We start from the raw sequence: 15,367 nt of genomic DNA, 5'->3' as shown, positions 1-15,367 counted from the left end.
AAATTAGTACATACAGGCTACTCGAGGCTGGTACTTCTTACCTACAGAGGACTTAGGGATATTGAATTTTAAGCTGTTGATGTAATTGATTTATAATAAATAAGGTTATTGAAACTAAGGCTATATTCTGCAATCCACTCTTACTCTTAAAAATAAAGAATAGACTTAGAAGCAAGAAATTGTGTACAGTGTTTGAATATATACAGGCTTCCACTTGGGATTATGTCATTTGTAAGACTTAACCCTTTACCTCTTGACTTAGATACGTATTTTCACACATTTGTAATCCCTCAGAAAATTTAATTTAATTAAAGATCTTTCTTACTTGATTCAAGTTTTAAAGGCTTCATTTTCAACCCTTAGATACTGATGAGCAGGCCAGCAAACAACATAAAACCTGAACACACTGCAAGTTACTCGCAGGCTGTTCTGGTTTTACGCTGTTTGCAAAAGGCATTTTCACTTTGCTTCTTATTGGGAAAAGGGTTAAGTCTAAGAGTGGTTGGTGAATAATGGCCCAAACCTAATTTCTTCAGGCTCCACCCAGCAAGTCTCCGGTCAGACCCATGTTGTTGGGGCCAGCATGCTTGACGACGGACGCTGGCATGACCTCATTATCACCCGCAACAGAACCACATGTACCTTGATAGTCGATAGGCTCATCTCGCGCTTCGAAACCAATGGACTTTTCTATAGACTGGATCTTGATAAGATGGTAGGTGGCTTTTTAACGCTATTCAGTTATTACAAAAACTTTTTAAGAATTTTATCCAACTGAAACATTTGTCATGGTTTGTTTGATGGGATCGTATTATTCATGAACGGTATCATCTCTACATACAGAATTTATTTAACGTGCCATAAGTATCATTTGCTCAGATCTGGATAGAATGTTACATGTAATGAGTTATCCCTTAATGGGTTCATATAATATATTTGATATTATTATGTAATAATAATTATTAGTTGTAAATGAAATAAATGTTTCTTGAATTTTTTCATATGGTTCAAAATTGAGCATATATGTGTTTTCAAAATTATATTTACTAAAGTAAATTTATATGGCTTGATGGGCGATGAACTCTTTGTTGAGATCTTAAAAATAACATACAATACAAATATTGTACCTTAAGATTTATGAGCATGTAACCTGAACTGTAGCAAAATGAACGCATGAAATAAGAGAAGTACATGTATATGTTTATTTTTTGGGGGGGAAACTTCAATTGGAATTTTTATGTTCCATTTGGGAAAAGTATATACTTGTTTCCATTGGGACTTACCCGAATTTTGTCGAAAAAAAACTGGATGGTCAATTATATAAATGTCTCTTGTATGTATTTATTTGGTTAGAACTTGAGATAAAGTAAACAAAGCACATGGAAACATAATCCAATACATTTTTAGCTCGACTATTATATATGAAATATATATAGTGGAGCTATCCTACTCAACCTGGCGTCCGCGTTGCCGTTCCCGTTCCTGTGTCCGTTTGCGTGCAAATGTTAAAGTTTGCGTACTACCCCAAATATTTTCAATGTCCCTTGACATTTTGCTTTCATATTTTGCATACTTGTTAACCATCATGACCACAACCTATAAAGAAGAGCAGACAACTGTATCAAGCATTTTGACAGAATTATTGCCCCTTTTATACTTAGCATATGCATATTATTGATAAATCTATGTTAAAGTTTGCTTACTACCCCAAATTTTTCCTGTGTCCCTTGACATATTCCTTTCATATTTTGAATACTTGTTTACCATCATGACCCAACCTATAAACAAGAGCACTGTATCAAGCATTTTGACAGAATTATTGCCCCTTATATACTTAGAATATGCATATTATTGATAAATCTATGTTAAAGTTTGCGTACTACCCCAAATATTTCCTGTGTCCCTTGACATATTGCTTTCATATTTTGCAAACTTGTAAACCAACATGACCCCAACATATAAACAAGAGCAGACAAATGAATCAAGCATTTTGACAGAATTATTGCCCCTTTTATACTTAGAATATCATGCATATTCTATGTTAAAGTTCGCGTACTACCCCAAATATTTCCTGTGTTCCTTGACATATTGCTTTCATATTTTGCATACTAGTTTACCATCATGACCCCAACTTATAAACAAGAACAGACAACTGTATCAAGCATTTTGGCAGAATTATTGCCCCTTTTGTACTTGGATATTTGAACATTTTGCTTACATTGCCATGACTTCTTTATTTATGATCAGATTTTATTAATACTTTGACAGAACAAAACTTACCTAAATATCACAATGGATTCCACCGAAACAATACCCCACATCCCCAACCCAGAATCCCTGCCCCCCCTACCCCCCCCCTTTTATTTTTAGCGAGGCTGTTTTCGGAGAAAACCCGAGCTATTGTCATAGCCAGCTCGTCGTCCGCCGTAGGTGTCATGCTAAAACCTTAACATTGGCCATAACTTTTTAAATATTGAAGATAGCACCTTGATATTTGGCATGCATGTGTATCTCATGGAGCTGCACATTTTTAGTGGTAAAATTTCAAGGTTGACCTCATCCTTCAAGGTCTAGGGTCGAAAAAACAAAGTCAAGGTAAGTAATAAGCTTTAAATGTACATAGTTATCTGACCTGCCCACGTATATATTTTTGTTAAATAAATCAAAGCAGCGCAGTAGGCGGCATTGTGTTTCGGACAAACACATTGTGGTAAAAGGTCAAGGTCAAGGTCATCCTTTACGGTCTATGGTAAAAAATACAGATTTAAGGGAAGTAATAAGCTTTAAAAAGGGAGAAAATTATTCAATATTGAACATAGCCACTTTATATATTTGGCATGCATGTGTTTCTCATGGAGCTGCACATTTTGAGTGGTGAATCTACAGCCACAGTATAGTGGCTTTTAATTATTTGCTACTAAAAATAAAGATTTGTTACAGACAATTATTTTCAAGGGAAGTAATTTATATAATTATAAATCTCATATTATATATTTCCCTACCAAGAATTGAAGTTCTTTTCAAAGTTACTGTACAGATTTATTATTTTGATTATTTATAACCCAAATGATTGATTTTTTGAAAGGTCGTCTTATAAATGACCACACCTCGCATTATACCCCCCTCTTAACCCCCCCCTCCCTACCTTCCCAGTTTTTTTTAATTTTTTTCCTTTTTTATTTTTGAAAAATCGTCTAATAAATTATTGAATAATTTCTCCATGAGGGATTACGTTATACTGTCAAGCACTCGAATTGTCGAGCGCGCTGTCCTCTGACAGCTCTTGTATGAAAATCCTTTGACAGACAATTTCAAACCCGATTTTGATGGGAAGTTAAAGTTTTATAAGTTTTCAAAGAAAGTACTCTTACCGGTATACCAAATATTTAACGTGTTCTTTCAGATTTTCCTTGGTGGTGTAGATACATTCAATAAGAAAGGTTTGACAACTCGATACAATTTTGATGGCTGCGTTGACTTTGTGCGCTTCAATGGGATTGCAATGATCCGAGACGCAAAGGCTCAGGGTGGAAACCCAGGACTGTTCTCAGTGATCGGACCCGTTGATATGCAGGGATGCAATGTGAGTAGCACTGCCAGGCTTTTTGAGATGTATTTTCTAAAATAAACACATTATATGATATGATAATTAATAACTTGATTAGGTTGCAAGCAGTTCTTTTAAGTTTTATGTATATTCTTCATCAATATTTCTTTTTTATATGATTATGTTTTCCAGCTTTCTCCCAAGCTCAAAATAAATAAATAAATATTTTAAGTATACAGTGATTTTTTTTTGATTTTTTTTCTTACAGCCTGTGCCTTTTGGATTGGGAAAATTAGCGCGATAAACCATGAAATTGGGAAAAATAGCGTGATAAACCATGAAATTGGGAAACATTATAAATATGATTATAAGAACAGAATTAAAATTATTAAAATATGTTTGACAGCATTTTTATATTATAAAGTGCTAATTTAATGTGTTCTTACAATGAAGACAATGTTAAGTTAATATCCTTCCACATTCATATTGAACTTGCAATAATCTATATAGATTCTTAAATAAACCATTTAATCATAACCTCTTTAACAGTAAGAATTTAATTTAGTATTCTTTTAAATTAAATATCATATGGTAAAAACATTAACAAATATTTATAAAAAAAACACGCTTAAGTGGTCTTGCTATGTCAATGATGTATTAAATAGAGTTAAAATAATTTATTTCATTTCTTTACCTTTCAACATCTTGCACTTCAATGCTATTTCAGTAAACTGTAAAGCGTGACAAACATAATAAAGCAGAATATGCATATGAATCTGATTTTACACAGATCCACTAACATATAAATCATATCATGTTTGTCTCTTTCCATTTTCGAACGATACTCATCTTAAATGCATTAACTTTGTGAGTAATGGTAGACTAACTCCAATTTCCCAACACTGATTTCCGTGATGCACATTCACTGTGAAGATTTGTAATAAATATTTGTTGTTTTTATCTCAAACGTTGTATTTTGCATTAATTGACACACGCATTAAATTATTCCGTAATAACCATATGATATCCGTTGTTAATTTGAATGTTATTTATCATTTTCGCCGCTCATCGTAAATTTCGTAAAAAAAATCTTGGGCGTGTGTAAAAACAGGCGTTTACAATCGGGATACATCGACTATCGTCGGTATCCTCCGCAATATAGAGAGAGATGTGGATAGCAACGTAAAATCGTATTCGGCTAAATTTGCGAAAAATACGTAAGTCAGTTGTTGTTCAGCGACGACTCGGCAACTCGATCGGCACTCGTTCGAAATTATTGCTAAATTACATTGTAATCTTATTGGCTTCATTGGGAAAATTTTGTCTTTTTTTGGGAAATTTTAATCAAATTTTTGGGAAAAAAATGTCATTTTTTGCAATTGGGAAGCAGCAGAATATCGGCTGTAATTTCTGGCAAAAAAAAATCACTGGTATACAAATAAGAATTTTTTCTTTTTTTTTTTTTTATCCAGAGTGCACATGCTCAATTGATTTCCTTATTGTAATATCTACAAAGGAAATTAATCTGTATACCATATAAATAAAATCATATAATTGTAACGTTTTATCAATGAGATAACACATTATTTGTTAAAGGTTAAGTTCACTTTCACATACAACGTCCCAATAACATTTATCTTCCCTTTAAATTATACAAACGTATAATGCCTAAACTTCACCGCTTTCAGTTAAGAACAGAAGTCCCAGTCACATTTACCTCCCTTGAGTCGTACCTGTCTGTAACGGGAACCGGTAGTACAGGGGGTACAGTGCGATGCTCGTTCCAGTTCCGTACACACGACGAGGATGGTCTGCTCATGTACCATCAGATGACAGAGCTTGCTGAAGTCAGGGTAAGCTGGCAGGGCAGAAATTGCTGTGGCTGATGTACCATGTCTGTTTATTAAATTACTCACAGTATTTTAACCTCCATATATCAGTTTAAAATATGGAGCGTGGTATAGGTTGATACAACTGATTGTGCAATAGTAAAATGGTTGCTGATTTTAAAGTTTTCTCTATTAGACTACTTTTTTCCTCAATTTTGAAATTTAAAAATCAGGTGCATGTTTAGCATGTCTGCGCAGAATACCAGGTATTATAGTACACGTGTAAATCCCTTTGCTAAAACTAAAACAACAATTTTGTAAAAATGTAATTACAAGTGAAGCTTTTGTTTTGACTGCCACATACTAGAAACAGAAATTGAAGAGGTAATTACTTTGTATGACAGGTTCGCCTGGACAGAGATGGGTTTGTTGCGTACAGAGTGGCAACTGCTGAGGGCCACATTGTGGAAGACGTTGTGAGAAACAGTAAGTTACCAGTACTTAAGTACCCAAGTTTGTTTTTTTACAAATAATATTTGAAAATCCTTCTTTGAAAAACAGATTCTACAATGTGAATGAAACAATTTTATAAACATTCATTACAAGAACTTTAGTCTCAGAAATGATTTATTTACGAATTTGTTCGGAAAAGTAAATATTGTTTATGCCTATTAACTACATGATGTTGAAATATGTAAAGAGATGTTCACATGAATGGTGTAAGATCTTATAGAGAATATTGATTTATGTCTTGTTTTACTTATATGAGTCGCGCTTTAAGAAAACTGGATTAAATTAAATGCATGTGCGTAAAGTGTCATCCCAGATTAGCCCGTGCAGTCTGCACAGGCTAATCAGGGACAAAAATTTCCTCCTAAACTGGATTTTGGGCAAGATGAAGAAGATTCTTTACCTAAATGAAAAATACAATTTAAGCAGAAAATGTTGTCCCTGATTAGCCTGTGTGGACTGCACAGGCTAATCTGTGACAACATTTTACGCACATGCATAAGTCCCCCTTTTCAAGGAGTGATGCACATATGCATTTTCTATTATACAGTTGAGATATGTAAAGAGATGTTCAGGATGAATGACTTAGGATCTTTGAGACATTTTAGATATTTGTCTGGTTTTACCTATAATTATTTTCTACCAATACAGTTGACATCGATAGCCCCACCCAGGCGTTCACAGACGGCCTGTGGCACCAGTTCGAGATCATGATTGACGCCACGAAGGTCAATGTCACAGTGGACAGGAACGTCAAGGTCTCTAACAGGCAGATGAGGATCGTACCCGGCACTGACTACTTTATTGGTAACTGTGACTTATTCATCATAGCCGGTATATTATAACTGTGTTTTGGTCAGTCCCTTTGTTGTTATGCAGCATACAATGTATTACTTTTGGAGCAAATTCTAACTACGTTTCTGAATTATAACATTGAAATTTCAAATATGTAATCAACATAAAATGTACATGTTCGAGAATTGGCATTCCCAATGATCCCCATGTTCCTGATTAATGTCTCTTTGAAGCCATGAAATGATTTAAAATTTACCTGTCTGTGATTTATCTTTTTGTAGGCCTCCTAATGAAAAGTGAATGATGCAAAACTAAACATTTGTGAAATAACATTAATTTGATGGCTTTGGATAAGAATTCACATTGAAGTCTTCAGTAAAACACTTCCTATGTAAGCAAACAGTGGAAAACATAAAATAAACACAAAATGCTTTGGTTTTTGGGCACAAACATATGTTTGTATGTCATTATTAACCAACATGTTATAGAGCCTGTTTACAAATGTATTAGTATTTTCTAGAATGTTCTTCATTTAAGTTCATGGTCATGCACAAGCAAATGACATTAATTACAAATTAACCAATAAGGATGTGCTAAAGAGTCTATTAAATTTGTATGTCCCCCACCACTATAGTGGGGGACATATTGTTTTTGCCCTGTCTGTTGGTCTGTCTGTTGGTTTGTGCCAACTTTAACATTTTGCAATAACTTTTGCTATATTGAAGATAGCAACTTCATATTTGGCATCTTAAGCAACTTTTGGCTTACGCGACTAGCGACTGATGATTTTAGTGTATTTTGATGCCCATGTCTTGGATTAAGCGAACGCTTTATGGTAAAAGTGGTAAATCTGTTAACCGTTCAGGGATAAATCAGTGTTGATTGTTTATCTAAGCCGATAACATGAACGATGACACCTTTGTAGTGATTTCACACCAGCCATTTTCCTTTGTCTCGATGACCGGGTCTGACCGGTGTTAATGCTGACTGCGTATCAATTTTTGGTGTCGAATAATACAGTGAGGTATTGCCAACAGTCTACGGGTTAAAGAGTTTACTATCTGGGACGTTAAGTGACAAATTTGATCGCCGATTTTAATGCAGGAAAAAATGTGCCGACGCGACAAACATTTTCACAGTGGTCTCGAGAGGTGTAAAAAATAAACTTTTAATCGGTAACATGTATCGAAATCTGTTCATTAAATAATGTAATTGTTATTATGCTAATTAGTTTGTGTTAGCAAATTTTCCAATCAGGTGTGTTAATTTAGTTTTCAATCAAGGTGTTTTAATTATTTCCCTATGTACCATAATCGAGTCAGATATATATAAGCTTACATGCAGAAATTAAAATGTCAAAACGGAAAGTATTAACGTTAAATGAGAAAATTCGGGTATTGGAAGTGTCGAAGAGTAAAAGTTCATGTAAATTTAATCGCGAATGAGTTTGGAGTCGGAAAAACCCATTCTCCGTGCAAACCATTTACATTGTATTTGGAATTAGAGAGAACAAATACAACTTATTTTAAGTAAAAAATTGTTTTATTCATTTTATTTATATTTAGATTCATTTGATTACAAAAGCAGAAATCAAAAAAAGATAATCCGATATCTGGATTTAAAATCAAAGGTCCGCATTCATCACAAATGGCCTTTTTTTATTTTAAGACCATTTTATTAAGAGACCACTTTTGGTTATTCCCTTTAGTGGTCTCTAAATACAAGATTGACTGTAGGTCTTAACTAATCTGCCCATTTCCAGGTGGGAGCACTCTACATGCTGGTTTCCGTGGTTGCATGCGCAACATCATGGTTGCTGCGATGCCAATTGACTTTGGGAATCCAGTCACAGCGGTGATGACCGTGAAGACCAACCTGGTCACGGTGGGCTCATGTAGCATCAAGGACAGGTCAGTGTTTTTTCACCATTTTGGGAATGGGGCTGGGTCTATTTGGATTGGGAAAAATCAAGTCAATTAAACTTTAATTGGGAAATAAGTGGTGTTGTTTGGCTTACAAAAACTTAAAATCAAAGTGTTATAGTATTATATAAACTAAGGTTCAACATAGAGCTGGATGGGAGATGAACTAAATGTTGACCTTTCACCACTCAAAATGTGCAGCTCCATGAGATACACATGCATGCCAAATATCAAGTTGCTATCTTCAATTGTGCAAAAGTTATTGCCAATGTTAAAGTTTGATGCAAACAAACAAACCAACAGACAGGGCAAAAACAATATGTCCCCCAGTATAGACTGGGGGACATAAAAATTAACCTTCAGTAAGAAATGTTAAGGTCACAATTGGGAAAAATATATACGGTTTTAGATTGGGCATGGGTCCCTAAAATGATCTCTAGTTTTAATGAAACAATTCCCAATGCAGGTGCACCCCCAACCCTTGCGAGCACAGTGGGGTCTGCACGCAGGACTGGAACAACTTCTACTGCAACTGTGACAAGACCGGCTACAAGGGGGCCGTCTGCCATATCTGTGAGTAGGGGCTGGCCGTGTGTAGTTAGTGAATCTTGGTATTATTATTTAAGTCCTATGTTGTGCTAAACCATGTATAACATGCAGTTTATTCACCCTCATTCTATTTAAAGTGATCAGCTGATTTCGCAATAGTAAAAATGGCAATTTGCAAGTTTTCTTTGTTTGATTTTTGCTTGATTTAGGCATTTAACGAATATGTGTACACTGTACATGGTTGAGCATTATACATGGTTAAGCATGATCAAGTTTGTGAGTACAGATCTATTTGTCACAGTATCATGAGTACAAAACAATCTGTGTGACTACCTTTAAATCTACATAACTGGCTGCTGGCTTAAGAACTGAACAGAACAGATCAGACAGTGTATTAAGACTTACTTAAGTACATCGTCTTTAATGCATATAATTATACCTTAAGTAATGCCACTTGTCAGTATACTATAATATATAATGTGCAGTGTATATTGGTAACTAAATCAATATTACTATTATTATATGTTTGTAGGTTAAATGAAATTACATAACAAAAAAAGAACAGGCAACAATTACAATTTTGAACTGGAGAAACATAATAATTTTAAAGGCAGTAAGGACAAACTATTACGTTAAATTTAGTTTGGTATATATAATAATAATTTAAACACTATCAGTGACTGCAAAGTGATGCACTTCTTTCAAGGGAATTGTATCAAACTATTATTTCAAGTTGTGGTATTTTAAATAGTATTTTGTACAGCAAAAGCTTCCTTTAAATATTAACACATGAAAACCTAGGAAAGTCTGTGATCGTTAACAATTGTTTAACAGTTGCCACCCAATTGTTGCATCCTTTATTAAAATCATTTAATGCTTGAATATACACATTTTGTATAAAAATATTTTTACTTTTAATAATTATTAACCAATACTTAACAATGCGTACATATCTTTTACAATATGGGTATCTGCCTAGCTCACCATAAACTGTAAACTGAAAGACAGGTCCATTAAAGGTTTTCATTTTCAAATAACATAATTAAAAGAAACAAGTAAGTGTATAACATTAAACAGAAGTATTGAAATATGAATAAGCGGCACTTCAATAAGAAGGAATTTTCATATAAACAATATAATTTTCATTCTAAAGTGAAGTGTACTATGTAGATTAAGATATACAACTGTTTTGAGATTGCATTCACCATGCTTATACAGAATGAATTCGTGAAATGTATGGACTGATTATGAGGCATATTTTGATGAGCACTGATATTTTTAGCTTCGTATCAGCCATCATGTGAGATGCATAGTCAATACACAATCATGGACGGCCAGGAGTATGTGACCATAGACCCTGATGGTTCTGGACCCATCAGCCCATTCCCTGTCGTCTGTAATGGAAAGAGTAAGTTGAATCTTTTGATTGTTGATGTATATATAGAGAGGTTTTGTTTTGTTCCTGTTTTTTGTTTGTTCAATTGGTTTAGTAGGTTCCAGGTTATATCCCCGGTCTGAGAGCATTCTAATCTTTAATGTTTTCCTTTTAAACCAAGTACTTATTTGATCCATTGAACTTAATTCAATGAAGGACAATATGCAGCGAAGTGGTCATCTTATATATATATATATATATATATATATATATATATATATATATATATATATATATATATATATATATATATATATATTATTGATTCATATATACATACAGGGATCATATTTTTTTCGGTTTTGTCAGTCCTAGACTGATTGGGGTCATGAGAGACCGATTGAAAATCCCAAACAGTCATTCCGATTCTGTTTGCTAAAATTCCCATGTCATGAAATCGATTACACAGTGAACATGCTAACACACCCCAATTACATACTTATCTCGATTAGGTGTGATAAACCATTCGCTGCAGTCTCTTAACCGGTCAGGACCAGTTTATTGCACGTCAGGGTATGACCTCAAGCAGCGCAGATTCGCAAGGTTGTGTTTAAGTTATGCGTGAATAACCCCGTGTCAATCGATAATTTCACTAGCTTATACCTAGCTCACTTATCGGTCCCTAATGTGTACCCGTCCATGATAAAATAGTTGACAGTTTCTTCGGAGATGAAAACCTCGATGTCATCCTCGTGGAAATTGTGCATTTCATGCATGATACAGTAAACTTTCATATAAACAAAGAAGAAAATCGGATATTCTGCAAAAATTGTGGGTGGACCTTATACAATGAAAGCATGCGCTGTAACTAAACAAAACATGCCGATACAATTTCCACCAGCGTTATAATCCGGCAATAAATGAATGAAAGTTGCGGATCTGATCGACAGAATAGCCGAAAGTTATTTTTAAGGGCGGAACTTCACATAAAATAGTACACAGGAAAATAATATACATTGTATAAATCTTTAGTAAAAATCGTGTTAGAATCTAAATAATTTGTGTACTTTATTGTTTATTGTTGAATAACCCACGACCGGAAGTTTAGATGCGTGGTTTCAAATCACTCGTGCTTCGCACTCCTGATTTAATCCCTACGCATCTTAACTATCGACCGTGGGTTATTCGACAACAAACTATAATGTACACGAATTATTTCTTAACTATTTGGTTTTGTTATGTCAGTAGCCAACCTACGCACAGACATTCGGTTCAGTGCATGTTTGTAAGCTATTATTGAGTCGAAAACGATTTAAAACATCGGTATAGACTTACACAGATTTATAATAATGACAACGATGAAACAAAGTCAGATAAAACAGCACACGAAACAACAATGAAATTATAGCAAATGTCTTTACCAAACCAATTATCGGATTAGACTAATTAGTTCAACAAGGTGCTGAAGGGCTTTATCGATCGCATTTAATCGGGTGCCGTTTGGCCAGGTATACAATTCTTTTTCCTGTGTGCATAATTACTTAAACAGATTTCACATGTGCACATGGATAACAGAAGAGGCCCAGAATGTGGTTCATAAAACAGGAGTCTTTTTCACTTTGATTCATGTTTTTTTCAGACATTTTTTCTAAACAATGAAAGAAACAAAAGAATGCTTACAAATCGAAAAAAAAAATTGATCAGCAGTTCATATTACACAAAGTTAAAAAAGTCGGTTAATGTTACATTTTAAATACATTGCTATAAATGTTATGTTATAATTAACAGAAACCAATAGCACACAGATTATTGAACATCTTGACAGCTATTTAAAGATTTTTTCTGACTTTACAAATTCAAAATGTTCCAAAATGTATGGAAAATACTACTGTGAGGAAAATACTGGCTAACCAGTTCAATGGCAAGGTTTTCTTTAACTCTCCAGCTGGCTCCACCGTTCCCGTGGAGACATGGATCCGTCACGACAGCATGGGGCTGATAACTGTAAACGGATTCCAGGCACCTGACTACTACGTGCGCAAGGTGGTGTACACATGACTTTTGAAGGAAATCAATTTTCTCTTTCCTTAATTAATTTAATTGATTTTACCTTTTATGCCCCCTTTCGAAGAAAAGGGGGTATATAGTTTTCGCACTGTCTGTCTGTAAGTCTGTCTGTCAGTCTGTCTGTCACACTTTTCGTGTCCGCTCTCTATTTCAGATACTTTTCATCCGATCTTTACCAAACTTGGTCAGAAGTTGTATCTAGACAATATCTAGGTCAAGTTCGAATATGGGTCATGCCGGGTCAAAAACTAGGTCACGGGGTCACTTAGTGCATTTCAAGGATTTAGCATGGTAAAATGCTCATAACTAATATCAAAGGGTTTATAGGGGGCATTTGTCATCCTATGGTGACAGCTCTTGTTTTAATCTTTGCAAAATCATCGACTCAAAAATTTATTTTCTGGTAAGGATATGAAGTATAAGTACATGAATGTTAAAGCACATAGTGATATTATTGTAAGTGTTTACCTGAATAACTTGCATGTACATTAGGAGTTAATGTATATGATACTCAGTATTATACGTAACTGACGAAATCTGTTATATTTGTTCTTATGTAAAATCATGCTGTAATTGAGATGTATGTTGAAAATTTAAAAAAATAATAATAAAGGTCGTGTATGAGACGGACATGGCCGGTCTGACGGAGGTTATTGAACGTGCGGTGAGCTGCAAGCAGGAGATCACATACAAGTGCAACAACTCTCGCCTCATGGAGGATGTGTCTGTGTCAAGTGGAACCCCAGGCACTGGTGGTGGTATGTAGCCTCTGTTCCAGGCACTGGTTGTGGTATGTGGCCTCTGTTCCAGGCACTGGTGGTGGTATGTAGCCTCTGTTCCAGGCACTGGTGGTGGTATGTAGCCTCTGTTCCAGGCACTGGTGGTGGTATGTAGCCTCTGTTTTGACCTTGGCGAAGTTAGTACTTCTGTTTATAAGAGTGTTTTGTCAAAGATCTAAAATTAGGCTAAAATTGTTTAAAGTTCCTAATAATGTTGTACATGCAGTTTCATACACCCAAAGTCAAATTTAAAATGTTGGTGCGTGTCACACATTGATACAATGTTATTCTGACCTACTTTACAAGCAAACTTGTTAAAATGCCTTTTGGCATTAAATAATGGGGTTTGTGTTATTCATGGTTTATGCGTAGTGCATTGGCAAGAACACTATCTTTGACAATTTGAGAAAGAGCAAAAATTTGTTATTAAGTGCTGGTTATGTTTTGTTACGTATTTTGCATTTTGAATCTGCACTTTAAAAAAGTCAAAATGTATTAGAAATAATTTGAGGTTGAATTGTACACATTAAATTGGAGATTTGTTTTTATTGCTCGTGGTTGTTCCCAAGTTAGTACCTGAGATATTATGATGAAGAATTGTTTCATTTTTCAGTGAGCAGTGCTATGAGGAAAACATTTGGATACTGGGTTGGCCGAACGTTTCAGGTGTGTTAAAATATTCTCCCTTTTTTCTCTTTATACTAGAGCACAATGTGCTCATGGGTGCTCATGGTGGGCTTTTGTGATCACTTTCTGTCTGTGGTTTGTCATCCTTCGTGAATATTTATTCTGTGAACATTTTAGAGGCCACATTTATTTCTATTGTCTAGGACACCCGGTATGAACATCTGTCAAATGACATTTCAGCCCAGTTTTATGGATGACTGGGAAAAATTGTGAAAATGTAGCGTGAACATTGCATCATGAAATCTACAGAATGGTAATTATTTGGGATGGCATCGAATACCAATATCGGTATTCGAATGTTCGCAAATTCATTCAATCGAATATTCGAATATTGGCATAAAACGGCTGGATTGATTTTTCCTTGTTATCAACCTCCGCGCAGAGATTTGACTGGAACCAGCATAGCTGGATCAAATACCTGCCATCATACACAACCACGTGATGATAGCTGAGCCACGTGATACAATAATTGCGTCTTCGGTATCAACATCATAGATAACGATGTATATTCGCCGAAAAAGAATGTGCCGGAAAATAAGACCCATATATATATAATGAAACTCCCTGCCGTTATAACCAACTAAGTCATAATAGCCGAACCACGTGGGCGTCTTACAGTATCAACAGTTATTTTTAAATTTGTAAACAGGAATTTTTACTTTTTTAATTTAAGTATTTTTTTGTTTTATGAACCTAAACTTATGCACTATTTTCAAAATATAAAATAGAATGATACTCCTTTTCATAATATAATAATTAAAAAAAAAATCATCCTACCGAATCTGGTAGGATTTTCTTGTGATGGCAGAGGTTGTATGTGAGAGCATGGAACGACAACTCTGCGTGGAGATTGCCTTGTTATGTGTTAATTTCCATTGGTTTGTAAGTTATATCCGTTTGCTAAATACGAGGCTGTTTATTAACGTTGCTATCGAATAATTGTATCGCTGTCGACTAATACTATGACCGATACTGTGATCGGGCACAAATAGAATGAAAAACATCGTGTCATAGAATTTTCTTTTTTAATGATTCCACAGATTTGTAGCAGACCGCGCATATGTAAAGCTAAGTTTACACACATTACATGTTGCGGTCTTCTTATCCACAGACCGTGTAAAGTATTCCATACTGCAGAAAGGGCTGGTTGCATTTTCAGATTTGAATTATGATTCCTTGATGATTGTTTAATTTATATCATCTGTTACTTTTGAGTAATTCACATATTTAAATGTCTGTTCAAACTGTGATCACAAAAACTAAATTATTATTTGCCAGTAAATTGAAGCCCTAAATTGGTACCTAAT

The 15,367-nt window shown here is 34.7% G+C and overlaps 1 protein-coding gene across 1 annotated transcript in view; it reads left to right on the top strand.

Annotated features, from left to right (window-relative positions):
* The window catches only part of LOC127859871 (neurexin-4-like), a 43,131-nt gene that overhangs the window by 8,042 nt on the left and 19,722 nt on the right, over positions 1–15,367 (top strand). The window contains exons 6-16 of the mRNA XM_052397446.1: positions 537–715; positions 3,404–3,583; positions 5,236–5,400; positions 5,781–5,862; positions 6,538–6,693; positions 8,444–8,591; positions 9,070–9,176; positions 10,435–10,560; positions 12,473–12,570; positions 13,208–13,352; positions 13,987–14,039. Coding sequence (XP_052253406.1) covers positions 537–715; positions 3,404–3,583; positions 5,236–5,400; positions 5,781–5,862; positions 6,538–6,693; positions 8,444–8,591; positions 9,070–9,176; positions 10,435–10,560; positions 12,473–12,570; positions 13,208–13,352; positions 13,987–14,039 — 1,439 coding nt within the window. The remainder of the gene's footprint in view (positions 1–536; positions 716–3,403; positions 3,584–5,235; positions 5,401–5,780; positions 5,863–6,537; positions 6,694–8,443; positions 8,592–9,069; positions 9,177–10,434; positions 10,561–12,472; positions 12,571–13,207; positions 13,353–13,986; positions 14,040–15,367) is intronic.

The sequence above is a fragment of the Dreissena polymorpha genome, chromosome 15, assembly GCF_020536995.1.
Source record: "Dreissena polymorpha isolate Duluth1 chromosome 15, UMN_Dpol_1.0, whole genome shotgun sequence".
Lineage (NCBI taxonomy): Eukaryota > Metazoa > Mollusca > Bivalvia > Myida > Dreissenidae > Dreissena > Dreissena polymorpha.
Note: the sequence above shows the minus strand (reverse complement) of the source record. Positions and strands in the feature narration are given on the sequence as shown.